General features: G+C 38.0%; 1 protein-coding gene across 1 annotated transcript in view; it reads left to right on the top strand.

Moving 5' to 3' along the window:
• The window catches only part of FBXL13 (F-box and leucine rich repeat protein 13), an 84,678-nt gene that overhangs the window by 13,285 nt on the left and 57,242 nt on the right, over positions 1 to 14,151 (top strand). The window contains 3 exon segments of the mRNA XM_040595185.1: positions 5,996 to 6,091; positions 9,022 to 9,157; positions 9,426 to 9,467. Of these exon segments, the coding sequence (XP_040451119.1) occupies positions 5,996 to 6,091; positions 9,022 to 9,157; positions 9,426 to 9,467 (274 nt within the window).

Below are 14,151 nucleotides of genomic sequence, written 5' to 3'. Positions count from 1 at the left end.
GTGTTTACAAGGAGAATGAAGTAGTAGGTGAGAATTCTACTGATTTGAATAGGAAATAGTAACCTAAAAAATAATAAAAAAGAAAATTGCATAATCCACACACATTTCAAGCCATATTTATGCATATATAAATATGTCATTGTAGGAAGGGGAATTGTTCTTGTTTGTCTGTATTTAAATATAATTTGCATATCTAAAATCCAAATGTAAAAGGTGGAGCTCAAGGAAATTGTCATAAAAGAAATCACAACTAATTATGTCACTGCAGTGAAAAAACTCAAGAGGTAATAAAATGAAAACAATAGGGTAAGGTGAGTATGTTGGGGAATGTTAGTCAAAACTGTTGTGATGACTTTGTTGGGTTTTTCACTACAGAGTGATAAATATCTGTTGGATTTTCAGTAAACAATAAAGAACAAGAAGATTTTCTGAGTATTTTCAAATCTGCTGATTAATTAAAAAGATCTGTAACTGGCAGTATGCCCATTCAGGAATATGTCTTTTTTGCCACAGTTCTTTTCTTGTGTCTGAACACACAGGTAGAGAGAAAGACATGTAAAAATCCTGTATCTTAAGCAGGATTTATGTCCTAAAGATAAGATGTCAAACCAGTTTCTGTACGCCTTTTCACATATTCCTATATGCAATATCTGCCTGTTCACTGAACTGAACAAAATGTAGTTTTCTATTTTTATTTGTGTGTAGTAAATAATTTTAAAATGTAATTTTTTTTCAGTCCTGTTTTCTTATGGTTGTGTCCTGATATTTCACCCCCTTTAAAGCACAGGAAAATAAAAACCTTTTAATATGTAACATAATATTATTTCTGGGAGGAACCTATGCTCCAGTTCACTAAAGGATTTTAAAAAGTAAAATGAGCTTAGGTAGGAGTGTGTCACCTAGATCTTAAATAGAGATCCTTAAAATTATTGTTCAGTATCATTTAACTGTGCAAAAGCTCAAGATTTGGATTTTCAAGTTCCTCAGAACCTGAAGTTTTGTGGAGGATCTTGGACCCACAATTATAGAGGGAAGCTGTCCCAACCTTCCTGTTATTCCTATTTACCATTTCTTGCCCCAGCACTATTCTTCTCTTTGTGTTCATTACAAAGATGGGTATGAACCACGTCAGAGAACAGATCTGTCTGAAAAACTCCCAATTTTTTTCTTTTACTTAATCAGTTGACGGTTGGATCAGTTCCTTAATCCAGCTCATTGTGTGGCTGCACGAACAGTTCTTTGGGTACAGAGGAGGAGATGGGGAAGAAGTGGTGGGGAAATGGGTGAAGCAGGAGTGGATCTGTCTGATTTTGCCAGGTATAGGGTGTTCGCTGAACTGCTGTGGCTCAAGGCTAAGACTGCTGGGATCTGTAATGAAACAGGTCTCTGCCTTTCTAGCCTGAGAGTCCATAGGCAGCTGTTGTTTTTCTTCAAAGTGCAATCAGAGGAGGAAATATTGGTGCCTTCCTTTTAGGCATAATTAAAAAATTGGTCCCTTCGCCATTTGTGGTGAGATGTGAGTTAAAATCTTGCCTTTACCAAAGAGGTTCATACCCCTGTTGCTGCGGTGAGGGCTGCGCTGACCTCAGAGCTATAAGCTGTCAAGTTTTCACACAGAGAGTAAAGGGGAGATAGGAGCAGCTCTTCCTTTCATACACTCTGTGAGGAGAAAGAAGCCTCCCAAAATTTTGCCCAGCTTGTCTTCTCCCTTCTTTTCTTGTGTTTCCCCCTTGCCCTCCCCGCTCCCCCTCCCCCCCCAAAAAAAAGAAATAACCCAACCCCCACCAACTTCTGTCTTTAACAGAATGAACAGAATAACATTACTTTGAGATGGTGAGGTTTGGGATATAGGTTAAGACAGGAGCCAAGCCAGGAACAGGGTTTTTTTGTGTTAACTGGCTGGTGTGCTAGACAGGGTTTGCCACCTCCCTCCTCCTGTTTTTGTGTGCAGTGGTGAGGCAAACTGAGCTGTCGTGGGGTATATGCAGTGGTTGCTGCAATGCATGGGGGTGTAGCAGTTCCTCATTTTTTTTAGGGAGCTATTGCAAGAAAAGTTGGGCTACAGGGAATGGGAGCTCTTGGGTTATGCTGGAGTAGGGAGAGTTAAGGATTGGGATCAAAAAAAAGACAACAGCAGCAGTGCAGGGATTTGGGGAGGGGTGCATCGAAGCACCTAGGGCTGGGAGCACCTTCTGGAAGGTCTCCTTCAGGGTGCATGAGAGAGAACAGGCTAAGCCAGCTGTGCTGAAAGTATTTTTGCAAGTATTTTTTGTGTATGTGGGCTAAGTTGTGCAATCTATTACATATGTGGGCTGGAAGCTAGATCTGTGAATCTTTGGGGAAAGCCAGAAAATAATGGCTTTATTTATGTGTAAAGTGCAAAGGGAACAAAAATTATTACAGAAAAGCAGGAAGCCTACTGAAGTGCCTTTATTTTGTGTTTAAAAAGAACGCAGCTCCCTTGATCCAGAGAGAAGTGCCAATCTGTGTGGCTGTCACCTGGTTTCTTTTTTTTGAGCTGTCACTATTTTATTCAGTACGGGAAGTGCAGAAAGAGGTCTTCTGTTTACCGGCACAGAGCAGAGCTTTGCTCTAGCTGAGTGCCTAATCGTTTGCTGCAGAAAAGCAGAGCATGCTTCCTTCCTCCCTTCCCTTCCCTGCCTTCCTTGCTTCTGTCCTCTCTCTCTTTCTTCCTTTCTCTCTTCCTTTCTTCCCTTTTTCCCTCTCTGAATCCTCATGCTCTCTTTTTGGTGGGTCCAGTATGTAGATATGATCTCCTTCAACAGGAGATTGTTACTGGGAGCAGTCTCCTCCAAATCTGTGTTCGCTCTGAGCATTCACAGACTGGAAAACAAAGCATGCCTGGACTCCTCAAAGTTTTGGAACTTATGATAAGAAGACTTTATTGTCTCTGGCACTGTAGATGATACTTGGTGGTGGATCATTTCAAAATCCCAAAGTATTTAGTAAATATCATTATTAGTATGCTATCATTTATTGCGGCTTTCTGTTCTGCTCCTGTGCAAAAAAATATCTGTCAGTTTTTATTTACTGCTGGGACAAGATGTGTCCTCTGAACCAGCTGGAAACCATTTGCTTTGTAAATTACAGTTTCCTAAAAAAGTCAGTGGTACCACAGTACCCTAATGTTGTGTTACTGCCAGAAGATGATTGCTGTGTTTTAAAGCTGGCTAGTGTTCTTGACCTAACATGAAATAAATGTTTTAGCAGACCTTTTCAGAACTGAAAATTCAAAAGGTTACTAGCAAGACAGTGACAAATTAAAAACCTTACTTTTGTTCTTCTAATATGAAACTGAACACTATTAATGATTGATAATGCAATCAATCTTTTCTTTCTCATTCTAAAGTCATAATAGTTTCATGTATTCAAATACATTTTGTGAACTGTGTATTAGAATTCCTTGGAGTTTTAAATTAGATTGAGTTTTGAAGCTAAGGAAATAATCCACATGTCCAAATTAAACAGATTCTTGGTTAAAGAAGCCTGTGATGGATCCAACTATAGTTATTGAATGCAAGTCTTTGAAGGGATGGGGTGTACAGAAGGAACTTGCTACTGAAAAGGGCCTACACATTTCTGTACTTCAAAAAATCTGTGTAAGTCCCCTACTGCATTCTGAATCACCTAACTATCTTTAAAATGAGTATGGCTATAGCAAGCTCCAAAGATTGAAGTATAAAAACATAAAGCCAGGAAACCTGATTTTAAAAATTGTTTTAAGTAGTTTATATGAAGTGAATACAGACAGCTTGTGGGACAGCAGCATATTTTGAGGAGCAGGCAAATTGCTCGAATATATTACCTATGTAGTTAAATGCTAATTGTAAAGACACATCATCAGTGATTTTCCTACCTGATTTGTCCTTTTCTAGCTAAAGATATTATAGCCTTTGGATAGTTTCTGTAGAAAATCTTTTTAAATCTTGGTAGAATACTCCTGATATTTCTGCTTGTTTCTTTTAATTGAACTTGATCTCTGTGGTAAAAATGGGTTCTAGCAGGTATGTTTTTCAGTCCTGTTCATTTCAGTAGAATTGCACAGAATGTAAGTCAGAATACGAGTTTCTGTTAAGGAAGGAATATTTCTTTTAGTGAAACATTTTTTATTAGAACATTCCTTTTTGATTCTAACATTTTTTTAATTAGTCATTTATTAGAAAGCATATTTCAGTATAAGCAAGATAACCTGCACTTTGGTAATCCACGCACTCTATACTTACACAGGTAGTCACTTTTTCTTCACTAATCTATGTTGATTCACCCCAGAAGTGAAAAAAAAATTGCAATTATTTCCTTACTTTTACAAAGGTTTGTGTGTATTGCTTCTGACTACAACACTCATTTGAGTCTCAAAGCCTCTATTTGATTCAATATTTCTCTTGTGCCTTTATAGTTGTGAACTCTGTACAGAGTATGGATTCTTTTTTCTGGAGCATATTTCAAATCATACTTCATATGCTGCTATAATGAAAACCAGGTTTTATTGTATGCAGTATTGTATGGGAAGTTGTGTAACTAATACAGAAATACTCTTCTATAAAACACACTGGCATTTTTGCTACGTTTTCACTCTGACATCTTACTATTCAGGTGCATATCTTAAGTGGTAAGCTCTTTGAGAATGTATACCAATAAGAAAAATTTCTCTTCAGTGACAGATTATGGGATAAAAATAGAAAGTTATTTTTGTATTTTTGCAATCGGCCAATTACCATACCAGCTTTAAACTGGTTGCCATTGATGTATTCTTGTACAGTTATGAAAGTAATTACATTGCAAGCATAAAGTTTTCCTTATATAAAAGTTACTTTACGAAAAGTGATGTGAGATTTTATTAGCTATGTTCCTTTCAGCTGATTTCTTTTTCATACTTAGAACTGCACATTTTGAGTGTCGTGTTTCATATCAGATATTTATATTTCAGCATATGATGTAGTAATTCAGTTTTGCAAATGATTGCAGATATGGGAGTTTTTAGTATGTAAATAATCCAGCTGTTTTATATAAAATTCTGCATATGCTCTTTGTCCTTGAGTCTTAAATGCATCTTGTATTTTCAGATGGTTATAATATAACATGTATTGGCTTCTGCAACAAAACCATTAAATTTTACCGTATTTTCCCTCATTTCATTTTACCAAGTTTCTTCTAAGATGAAACATTAACATTCTGTTGGCAGAAATACAGTTTGAGACTTGGTCTGAAAAAGGGCAGGTGAGAGAAGCTTGCCAAATGTTATCTTCATTCAGTCTCTTACTCCTATGGCCTGAGATTACTGTATCTAAGATTATTTACCAGGGCAAGACCTTTTTGGAATGCTGTAATTTAATTTTTCAAAACGTTGCTTAGTGGTACCAGTATATTTTAGAATTTTAACTGTATAAAATGAACTGTCAGTATAGCTTTTATATGGTTCTACCATAATACAAGACATTGACTTTAATATTCTGGGATTAAAGATGTATAGATATATTTACCAAATTATACTTATATAGACCTCTGAGGCAAAAACTACAAAACCTCTTCATAGGTCATACAAAGTTGAATTTACAGGTACTATATTTAATCTACAAAGCATTAGTCCAAATTATATTGTCTCAAATAGATTTAGGAGAGGTGTTTTAACAAGTGTTGTTTTGTATAAGTAAAATGAAACTGCTGATAGTCCATGAAAAAATCTTCAGTTTTGAAACATCCCTGTCATTCTCCATCATAGCTTGAATTTATGAGCTTTTAAGCAAAGCCATTCTTTTGTACTTTTTAAGGCTGTTAATGAGAGTAATTATGGACATAAATTAATTGACAAAAAATAATAACTGCTATAAAAGGTATGTTTAAACTCCTCAGAAAGAAGTATTTAATTTGAAAATAGCCCTTGTTGTTTAGGGTAGGTGAATATGTATCATTTAATATAGAAGTGCTTCTTATTCAATAGCTTTTAATATTATGTATGTCTGTTTTTCTGATGTAGATTTTCCGTTATGTAAATTTAGTTGATCGGGCAAGATGTGCTCAGGTTAGCCAAACATGGATGCTACTAACTCAGAACAGTTCATTATGGAGTGATGCAAGTAAGATAATAACTTTCAACATTTTATTTCAATTTTATTTATTTTTAAAAAGTTAGACAAGGAGGTAGTTTACTTTAAGACTATCTAGGATAAAAGTTTTATCCCAGAATAGGACTTGCTCTATTCAGCTACATGAGTAAAAAAATATGAGCAACTCAAATGAATTTGGCTGTGGTATATCATTATAAAATCAGTGGCATTGAAAGAGAATTGTCTGCTAAGGCTTTGCTATAGTCTACTAGATTTAGACAGTGGTGAGGTGTCTTAGGCTCCCTAGGTAATCTAAACAGGCCGTATACGACTACTGTGGAAGGAGAACGTAAGCTCAGTTACAGGCTTGTATTTGCTCTAGAGAGACTCTTGTCATCCCTGGAACAAGTGGTGCAGACCAGTTCACTTCCATACTCATGAACTCTTAGAGTTGCTGAGGTGGTCACTGTGTCCCTAGAGCACATGTCAGTGTCGAAGGTACTGCGTTGTTTCTTCTCCCTTAGCAGCCCAATTCCCTAGCACACACATTTCAGTCAATTTACCTTCTAAAATGGACATTGTGTGACTGTGCTAGTATGGTGTGTTTGGGGCCATACCTGAAACAGCTACTCTGCACTTAAAAATACAATCGCACTGCTCATTGCTATTGCCTTCAATACTGCTCATGCGACTTCAGGTGTGAAGGACTACCTCATGGCTCCCCAGTCCTTAGGCAGTGGCTTAAGACTAGCTGTGGCACCTCAGTCAGGATCACTGTTGCCTCTGTATCTTTGCTTTACATGTAACCATTTATCAGCAGTACAAAGAAAGATTTTTTAAAGTATATGGGCACTTAAAACATGATTTAGTCAGATTTTAGGCCCTCATGTCTGAAATTGCAATACAAAATACCCTGTGCACCTTCTGTATAATCCTGGAGATGTCTAATCTGATCGGCATCTCCTTTTTAGACCTAAAATGATGATTCATGATCATTCATGATGATGATGATGGTGATCAAGGACATAGTTTTTCTTTTTTGTCCAAGAACTGCATGACCTGCGGAGCTGGGTGTGAGGAAGCAGAAGGGCTGCTCTGCAAGGGAAGGCAAGGTGGCAGCCAAGGGTGCTAGAAGGGCAGGCAGGGGTAGTGCCCCCCCGCTGGCAAGGGACACAATCCCACAGAACCTAAGCAAGAAGAGCAGAGTGAGTCTAGTGAGAGTAACCCCCACCAAGGACTGCCAGCCAGCCCTGTAGTGAAGAGACATCTCCAGGATCAAATCTGGAAGTGATCTGTGAGTGAGAGTCAGTGTCAGCCAGACACATAGCTGGACACAGACATGCCTAAAGTGTGGTTCAAGCAAAGACCAAGGGCAAGGGCATGAGCTTAAGGGCAGCTCCTGAGCCGACTGGGGAAACCCCTAAGGAGGCTTCTCCAGCTCTGTCACACAATGAACTGTTTTTGCAACAGCCTTATCCAGGGTTAAACTGCTATACCATATATGAGCTGGTCTTGGACTCTGCTAGATAAACCCCTGAGGAAGGAAAACATTGCAGAGCCTGCTGGTGACCCCGGGGCCCTGACACTAAGCACCGGCCTCCCACTTAAAGAGATCTGTTTGGGATCCAGAAGGTGAGCAGTTGTGCCTTGTGAGGCTGAGTAGAGTCCTGAACTTGGGTCTCCCAAATACGCTGTTCTGTCCCCTGAGTGAGACGCAGGCTGTAGTTCCCAGGTAGCTGGAGGCCTGTATCTGCCTTCCTGACTGAGGTAAAGAAGTTCTGGAGAGCTCAGCAGTGCTGGTCTAGGCAGCTGCCTGTTAGGTGTGTGAGTTGCTTTAAATTGACCTTCTGATGTGCTTATGTGTCATGTATATTTTATAGTCTCTGCTCAGATCTTGGTTGTTGAATCTACCCTGGGTACCAACACCTAAAACATGCTGCAGTGCCCAGCTTGCAGGTGCCTGGAGCCTTTATTAGGTCTAGTCTTAAATTACTGTGATGAATTAATGATCTTAATGAAACTAGTATTAAAACTTCTGATAATTTAATGTAAGAAGAACAAAATCCTAATAAGAAAGTGAAAAACTGGAGAAAGTTCTGAACTCCTGAATTCCTGGTACTGTAACCACTTCCAAGCATGCTGCATAGAAATAATGGTGATTGATTTTTCAAAGTGTTTGGGTAATAAACATGTATTATGAAATGTACAACAAATAGCTGCAGTGTAGCTGTAGCAAATTATCCAAAGGGGAAAAAAAAGCTTTTCCTGGCTTTTTTATCAACAAATTTAAAGAGGGCATGAAAAAGTCTTCTCCAAAAACGGAAATCTTTCTTACTAAAGATTTGCATGTTGGCTTTCCAGCTTTTTTTGGACACACTTGGTAGGTAGATAGACTGTTAAAACTATTTTCTAGTAATTTTTGTTAAAACTTCTTAAACTTGAACTTTAGACAGAAACTAAGAAAAATAATGGTTTTAGTCAAAGATCTAGAGATTCCCCAGCCTGTAGTTTAGATCACTTAAGGATTCTTATACTAAAACTAACATGGTAGATTGCATATTGTTTATACCTTGATGTATCAGTAGACAATTAATTAGAAAAAGAACTATCTTTGGCAACTTTAGGATTTCATAGATCTTAAACGGAAAAAAAAATACTCAAGTCTGACAATTTTCTGTATGCATAACGTCCATGTCATATATTTCAGCAGTTCAGTTCAAGACTTACCTCAGCTTCATAAATACTGTAGACACGTCTCCTCTATATTTAAGTATTTTTAGTCAGCTGTCTAGAATTTTAATATATTTAATACACAGATATTTCTGTATTTTCAGATCATTGATTCAGTGTTTACATAGAACTTCATACATTTACTAGAGATTTGCATAATTATATGTGTTTTTACATACTGCCTATTTTTAGTACTGAATTAAATATGAATTGTTTAATTTTTTAGATCGATTTTTCATCAGTGAAGCATAAAGTTCAGGACCAAATAGTAGTAAATATTTTGCAGAAGTGGTGTGTATTTGTATTACGTTTGAATCTTCAAGGTTGCTATTCTCTTCACTGGCCTAGCTTTAGAAGTATCAGTATTACATGTATTTGTTACATTTTAGTTCTGATTTAGTTCACATTTTAGAACTGTGCCTTCACTCTATGCTTTGCTATTGTCCAAATTTAATGTCAACGTTCTTCTCTATATGTCCAGTCCATAATGAAGCAATGTGAGTATGAGATCTGTAAAACTACTTCTGAGTGCGGCCCCTCTTCATTAAATTTTCCAGGTGCAGCGATATCCATATGACTGAACACTGCTAGAATGCCACAGAATGGTTTATATTATGTGTGACAAATAAGATTGGAATGCAAACATGTGCTTAAATATATCAGAATGCCAGAATCCAACTTTACTGACATAATTATCACAGACTCACAGAATGGTTGAGATTGGCAGGGACCTCTGGAGGTCACCTGATTCAACTCTTCTGCTCAAGCAGAGCCACCTAGGGCAAGTTGCACAGGACCATGTCCAGATGGCTTTTGAGTATGTCCCAAGGATGGAGACTCCACAACCTCCCTGGGCAACCTGTACTCGGTCACCCTGATAGCAAAAGAGTGTTCCCTGACATTTAGGTGGCACCTCCTGTGTTTCAGCTTGTGCCTGTTGCCTTTTATCTCCTCTGTACTGGGCTCTACTGAAAGAGCCTGGCTCCACCTTCTTTGCACCTGCCCTTTGTGTATTGATATACCTTGGTAAGAGCTCCCTGAGCCTTCTCCACCTGAATGGTTGCAGCTTTCTCTGCCTTTCCTAATGGGAAATATGCTGCAGTCCCTTAATTCTCTTTTTGCCCTCTGTTGGACTCTTACCCAGTATGTCCATGTCTCTCTTGTACTGGGGAGCCCAGAACTGGACATGGTAGTCCAGGTATGGCCTCACTAGTGCCAAGTAGCAGGGAAAGATCACCTCCCTCAACCTCCTGGCAGCACTCCTCCTAATGCAGCTCAGGATACCATCCACCTTCTTTGTGGCAAGGGCCCATTGCTGGATCCCATTCAACCTGGGGTCCACCAGGACCCCCAGGTCCTTTTCTGCCAAGCTGCTTCCCAGCTGGGCTACCCCTAGCATGTACTGGTGCCTGGGGTTGTTCCTCCCCAGGTGCAGGAATTTGCACTTCCCCTTGTTAAACTTCATGTGGTTCCTGCAAGCCCATTTCTTCAGCCTATCAAGGTTCCTCTGGAAGGCAGAATGACCCTTGGGTATATCAGCCACTGCTCCCAGTTTGGTGTCATCTGCAAACTTGGTGAGATTGCATTCTTATCTCATCGTCCAGGTCATTAATGAAGATGTTAAACAGGACTGGACCCAGTATTGGCCCCTAGGGTGTACCAGTAGTTACTGGCCTCCAACAAGCAGCTTACAGACCAAAAAAAAAAAAAAAAAAAAGAATCCAAGCATGGTCCAAGGTATTAACGTGGCATTCAGGTTTTAGGACAAATAATAGGTACTTGATTCTACTGCCAAAACAGGGTCCTTCTGGTTGTAGAAAAGCATCTTAGTCCTTCCTCATAATATGCGTGAAGTACATGTGACCAGCGATTAATTCCCTTTGTGACAACATTTTGCAATAGCTTCAGGTCAGTAATCTTTTTCTTAATGCAGTTCTATGCTTCACTAAGCAGAGAAGTGGGCAGGAAAAATAAAAGCCCTTATGACCAGTGTTACAGGTTCTGTGAAAGTACACTTTCAACTAGCTGTGAAAGTGTACTCGATTTGTTAGGAATTACCTGCATCCTAAGTCTTACTCAGCCACTTTATCATACAGAGTGTTAAAACATCTTGGTAGTGTTTTCATGAGAAAAAAAACTCTTCTGCTACAACTAGGCAAGATCCCAAGAATCATTTTTGCTTCTTGGCACGGTTTTACTTCAGTGTTTCTCAAGCAGGAGAATGTTATGGACTGACTCTTTTCTAGCCTACACTTTAATTAAATGCAAATGCATAAAAAAGAAAAGGAAATATTTTCATTTTCCAAATAAAAAGTGTATTTTTATGTTTTGAGACTATAATGCATGTATTATTTGATCAGGTAATACACAATTTAAAGTGTTGATGTAGCATATAACAATTTCAGTATATTTTGGTTTTTTTGTTTTTAGAAAGTGACTGTGTAATTGCGGGTGAGAACAATTTGCTCCTAGAGAGGTGACGGAAAAGAACAATTAGCCAGGAATAAAAAGTAGATGTGATCATGGTCTTGGCTTTTAAATCAGGATAAAATAACATTCTCAGTGATATCAGTATGCAAGTTATTTAGTGAAATAGTTGAATTTAATATCGCAATGAACTTTGGCGGCTAATAAAGAAAGCAAGCCAAAGTAAATCATACACAGCCACGTTGCACAAAACTAAAACCAATAGTAATGTTTATTGTGTTTAAAGCTAAAAACATGTAAAGAACAGTTGTGATAGATTTTATATACACACTGCCTTTTCTATCACATTAACTGATTCATATCTAGTTAAAATAATTTAACTTAGAAGTATCAGCATGTTGGTTATATCAGTTGGAATATCAGTTTGTTGATTGCCATCCATTTCCATTTATCTTACATATCAAAGACACTGAATTCAATTTGTGTATCTACAGAGTATGTATTTTCCATTTCTGTTGATCATTTATGTTTTCTGTAGGCTCAAAACCAAAGATTATGTCCGTTTACATCTACTCAGTGCTATTAATCTTCAAGTAATTGTGACAAATTATATATGATGGTCCACTGGGGCTTTTAGAAAAAAATAATTTATAAAGCTGTTTCTTCTAACTTTGAAGACACCCAGTAGTTCTTTGTAAGAATGCAACCCATTTATATCAGTGTACTACTGCTATTTAGATTAATAATTTCTTCTGTTAAAACTCATGTATGTTGATCATACAGCCTATTTGTGCCATTCTTTTGAAGCTCTTGTGGATGGCTTAAAATTTCTGCAAAACTATTTCTCTATCTTTTTTTAACGATTGAATATCATATTGAAATTTGACATTTGACATTTCGGCTTACAAACTGCGTTGAACTGTCTGTTCAGTTATAGGCTACAGATGTGATGAACCTTTCCATTCGAACTTCCCTGAGCTACAGTTCTGACCTCATCTTTCCAAATGAATCCAAGATTACACAGATTTTGGCAGCATGTTTTTATTGTTAATGGTAAAACAGCAATGATATTAACGGGGGGTTAGGTCTGTTCAGATGGCTAATCTTAATATTTTTTTTGTAAATCAGTTGCAATTTTTAAAAATTGTTTTTATGTACTGCAACTTTGGTATGTGGTGTTTGCATGAAATAATAGTAATTGTTTAATATTTACATATGAATGCTGTATGATTCCAGCTCAGACTGTCTGTGGCAAATGAATGTGTTACTGTGCCAAAGAAAAATGAGTATATGAGATGCACGGATTACAGCTCAGCTGTTTGTGGGATTACTTCACCCACTCAGTGATCTTAGAGAATCATTTGCCTTCCATGTGTGACTGGGAGCTGCATTTAAAATCTGCCATTGATATTCATAGTGCAGGAGCTAAAATTTCCTTTTGAAGTGTTTTGTTCCCAGTAGTGCTCACAGTATTGACAGACTTATCCGTTCTTCCTGTACCCTGCCATGACAAAATGTGGTGCAAAATAATCTTTTCTGTGTTTCATGGGTGCTGGTTAGCGAGAGGGGCACTGCTTCCGTAGAGTACTGTAGTTTATCCCTCAAGACAGCAATCCTAGCACATATACTGCATATCAGGAGGACAACGCACTAACATGCAATTATTTCCTGGATGTGGAGGGAGCAAGAAGGGGAATCAAGAGAGAAAAATTACTGAAAGAAAGGACTTAAAAAGCATATAAAGGAAGAGGAAGGCCCATGATTTTCTTTTAGATGTGGAAGTGCTTCTGGGACTTTTGTGATTAAATAGAACAGAAACAAAGAAACGTCCCTGTTGAATTGTGGTTTGTGGCTGCAGTGTTTCATGGAGGGTGTACTTTAGTTTACAGTACATTTCGGTGAAGCTTAGAGAAATAGCAGTTAACCCTGTAATGCTGAAGCTTTTATCAACTGTTAGTTGTTTTCCCCATGTGTATGTTTTTCAAATATATTTTTGCCTCTTTTCTTGGGCTGCCTCCTTCTGTACTATCTTCGTAGCTCCTTTATGGTTTTCCTGTTCATACAGTATTTTCTCAAAGAATTTACTACTAGGCACTGTCAGGAGGACATACTAGCCCATATTACCCTTGCCCCAGTCTGGTATTTCCATTCTTATATCATTTGCAATTGCAATTACTGGCTGTTCTGCCACATCCTCAATATGAGTGTCTGAAAATGCCAATGTGCAGAAAACCCTAATGGGTTCCATTTTTTCAAGGTTTTTCCAGTTTTCCAAGGAGGGCTTCCCCTCCACCCCCTTTGTTTTAATTAGAGGAAATGAAACTGTCACTTGAATAACCCTTTACCTATTTTATAACAATTTTCTAGTATTGTTGCAAAAACTGAAATATGCAATAACTTTAGACCGTAAGGAATAAAATCATAGTGCATTGTAGTTTAAAGAATAGAACTTCTAGTGACTCTTTGAAGGCTCCAGAGGCCATCTAAGGAAAACAGTAGCAAGGACAATTCCAGCATTCAAGAATTCAGTCTGCTTTCTTGACTGCTAAAAGTCTTTTCACTTGTTGATCCTCAGAGGTTTGGACAGATCCACTCTTAAGTATTTAATTTCATTTTGGTGTTACTGCACAAGTGTTTCTTTCATGGAGCTTCTGAGATGACACTGATTTCACAAGTTCACACTGAAACCTTTATTTGCAGGATAGTTGTTGAATCATGTTCCTCTAGTGTCCTTGTTGATATGTCCCTCATTTACAGATTTCACATTTAATAGCTGTCACCAAACATCTTGTGCTGTTAGATACAGGCAGCATGTTCAGCTCATATCCCCTTGAACCTCCAGCAGATGCAACACTTTCTGGTGCCACTATTTGAGACGCCTGAATGATATCACATACACACACATACGCACACACAAACCCCACACCCC

This window comes from Falco naumanni, chromosome 5, assembly GCF_017639655.2.
Source record: "Falco naumanni isolate bFalNau1 chromosome 5, bFalNau1.pat, whole genome shotgun sequence".
NCBI classification, from domain to species: Eukaryota; Metazoa; Chordata; class Aves; order Falconiformes; family Falconidae; genus Falco; species Falco naumanni.
This window is presented reverse-complemented; position numbering and strand designations above follow the sequence as displayed.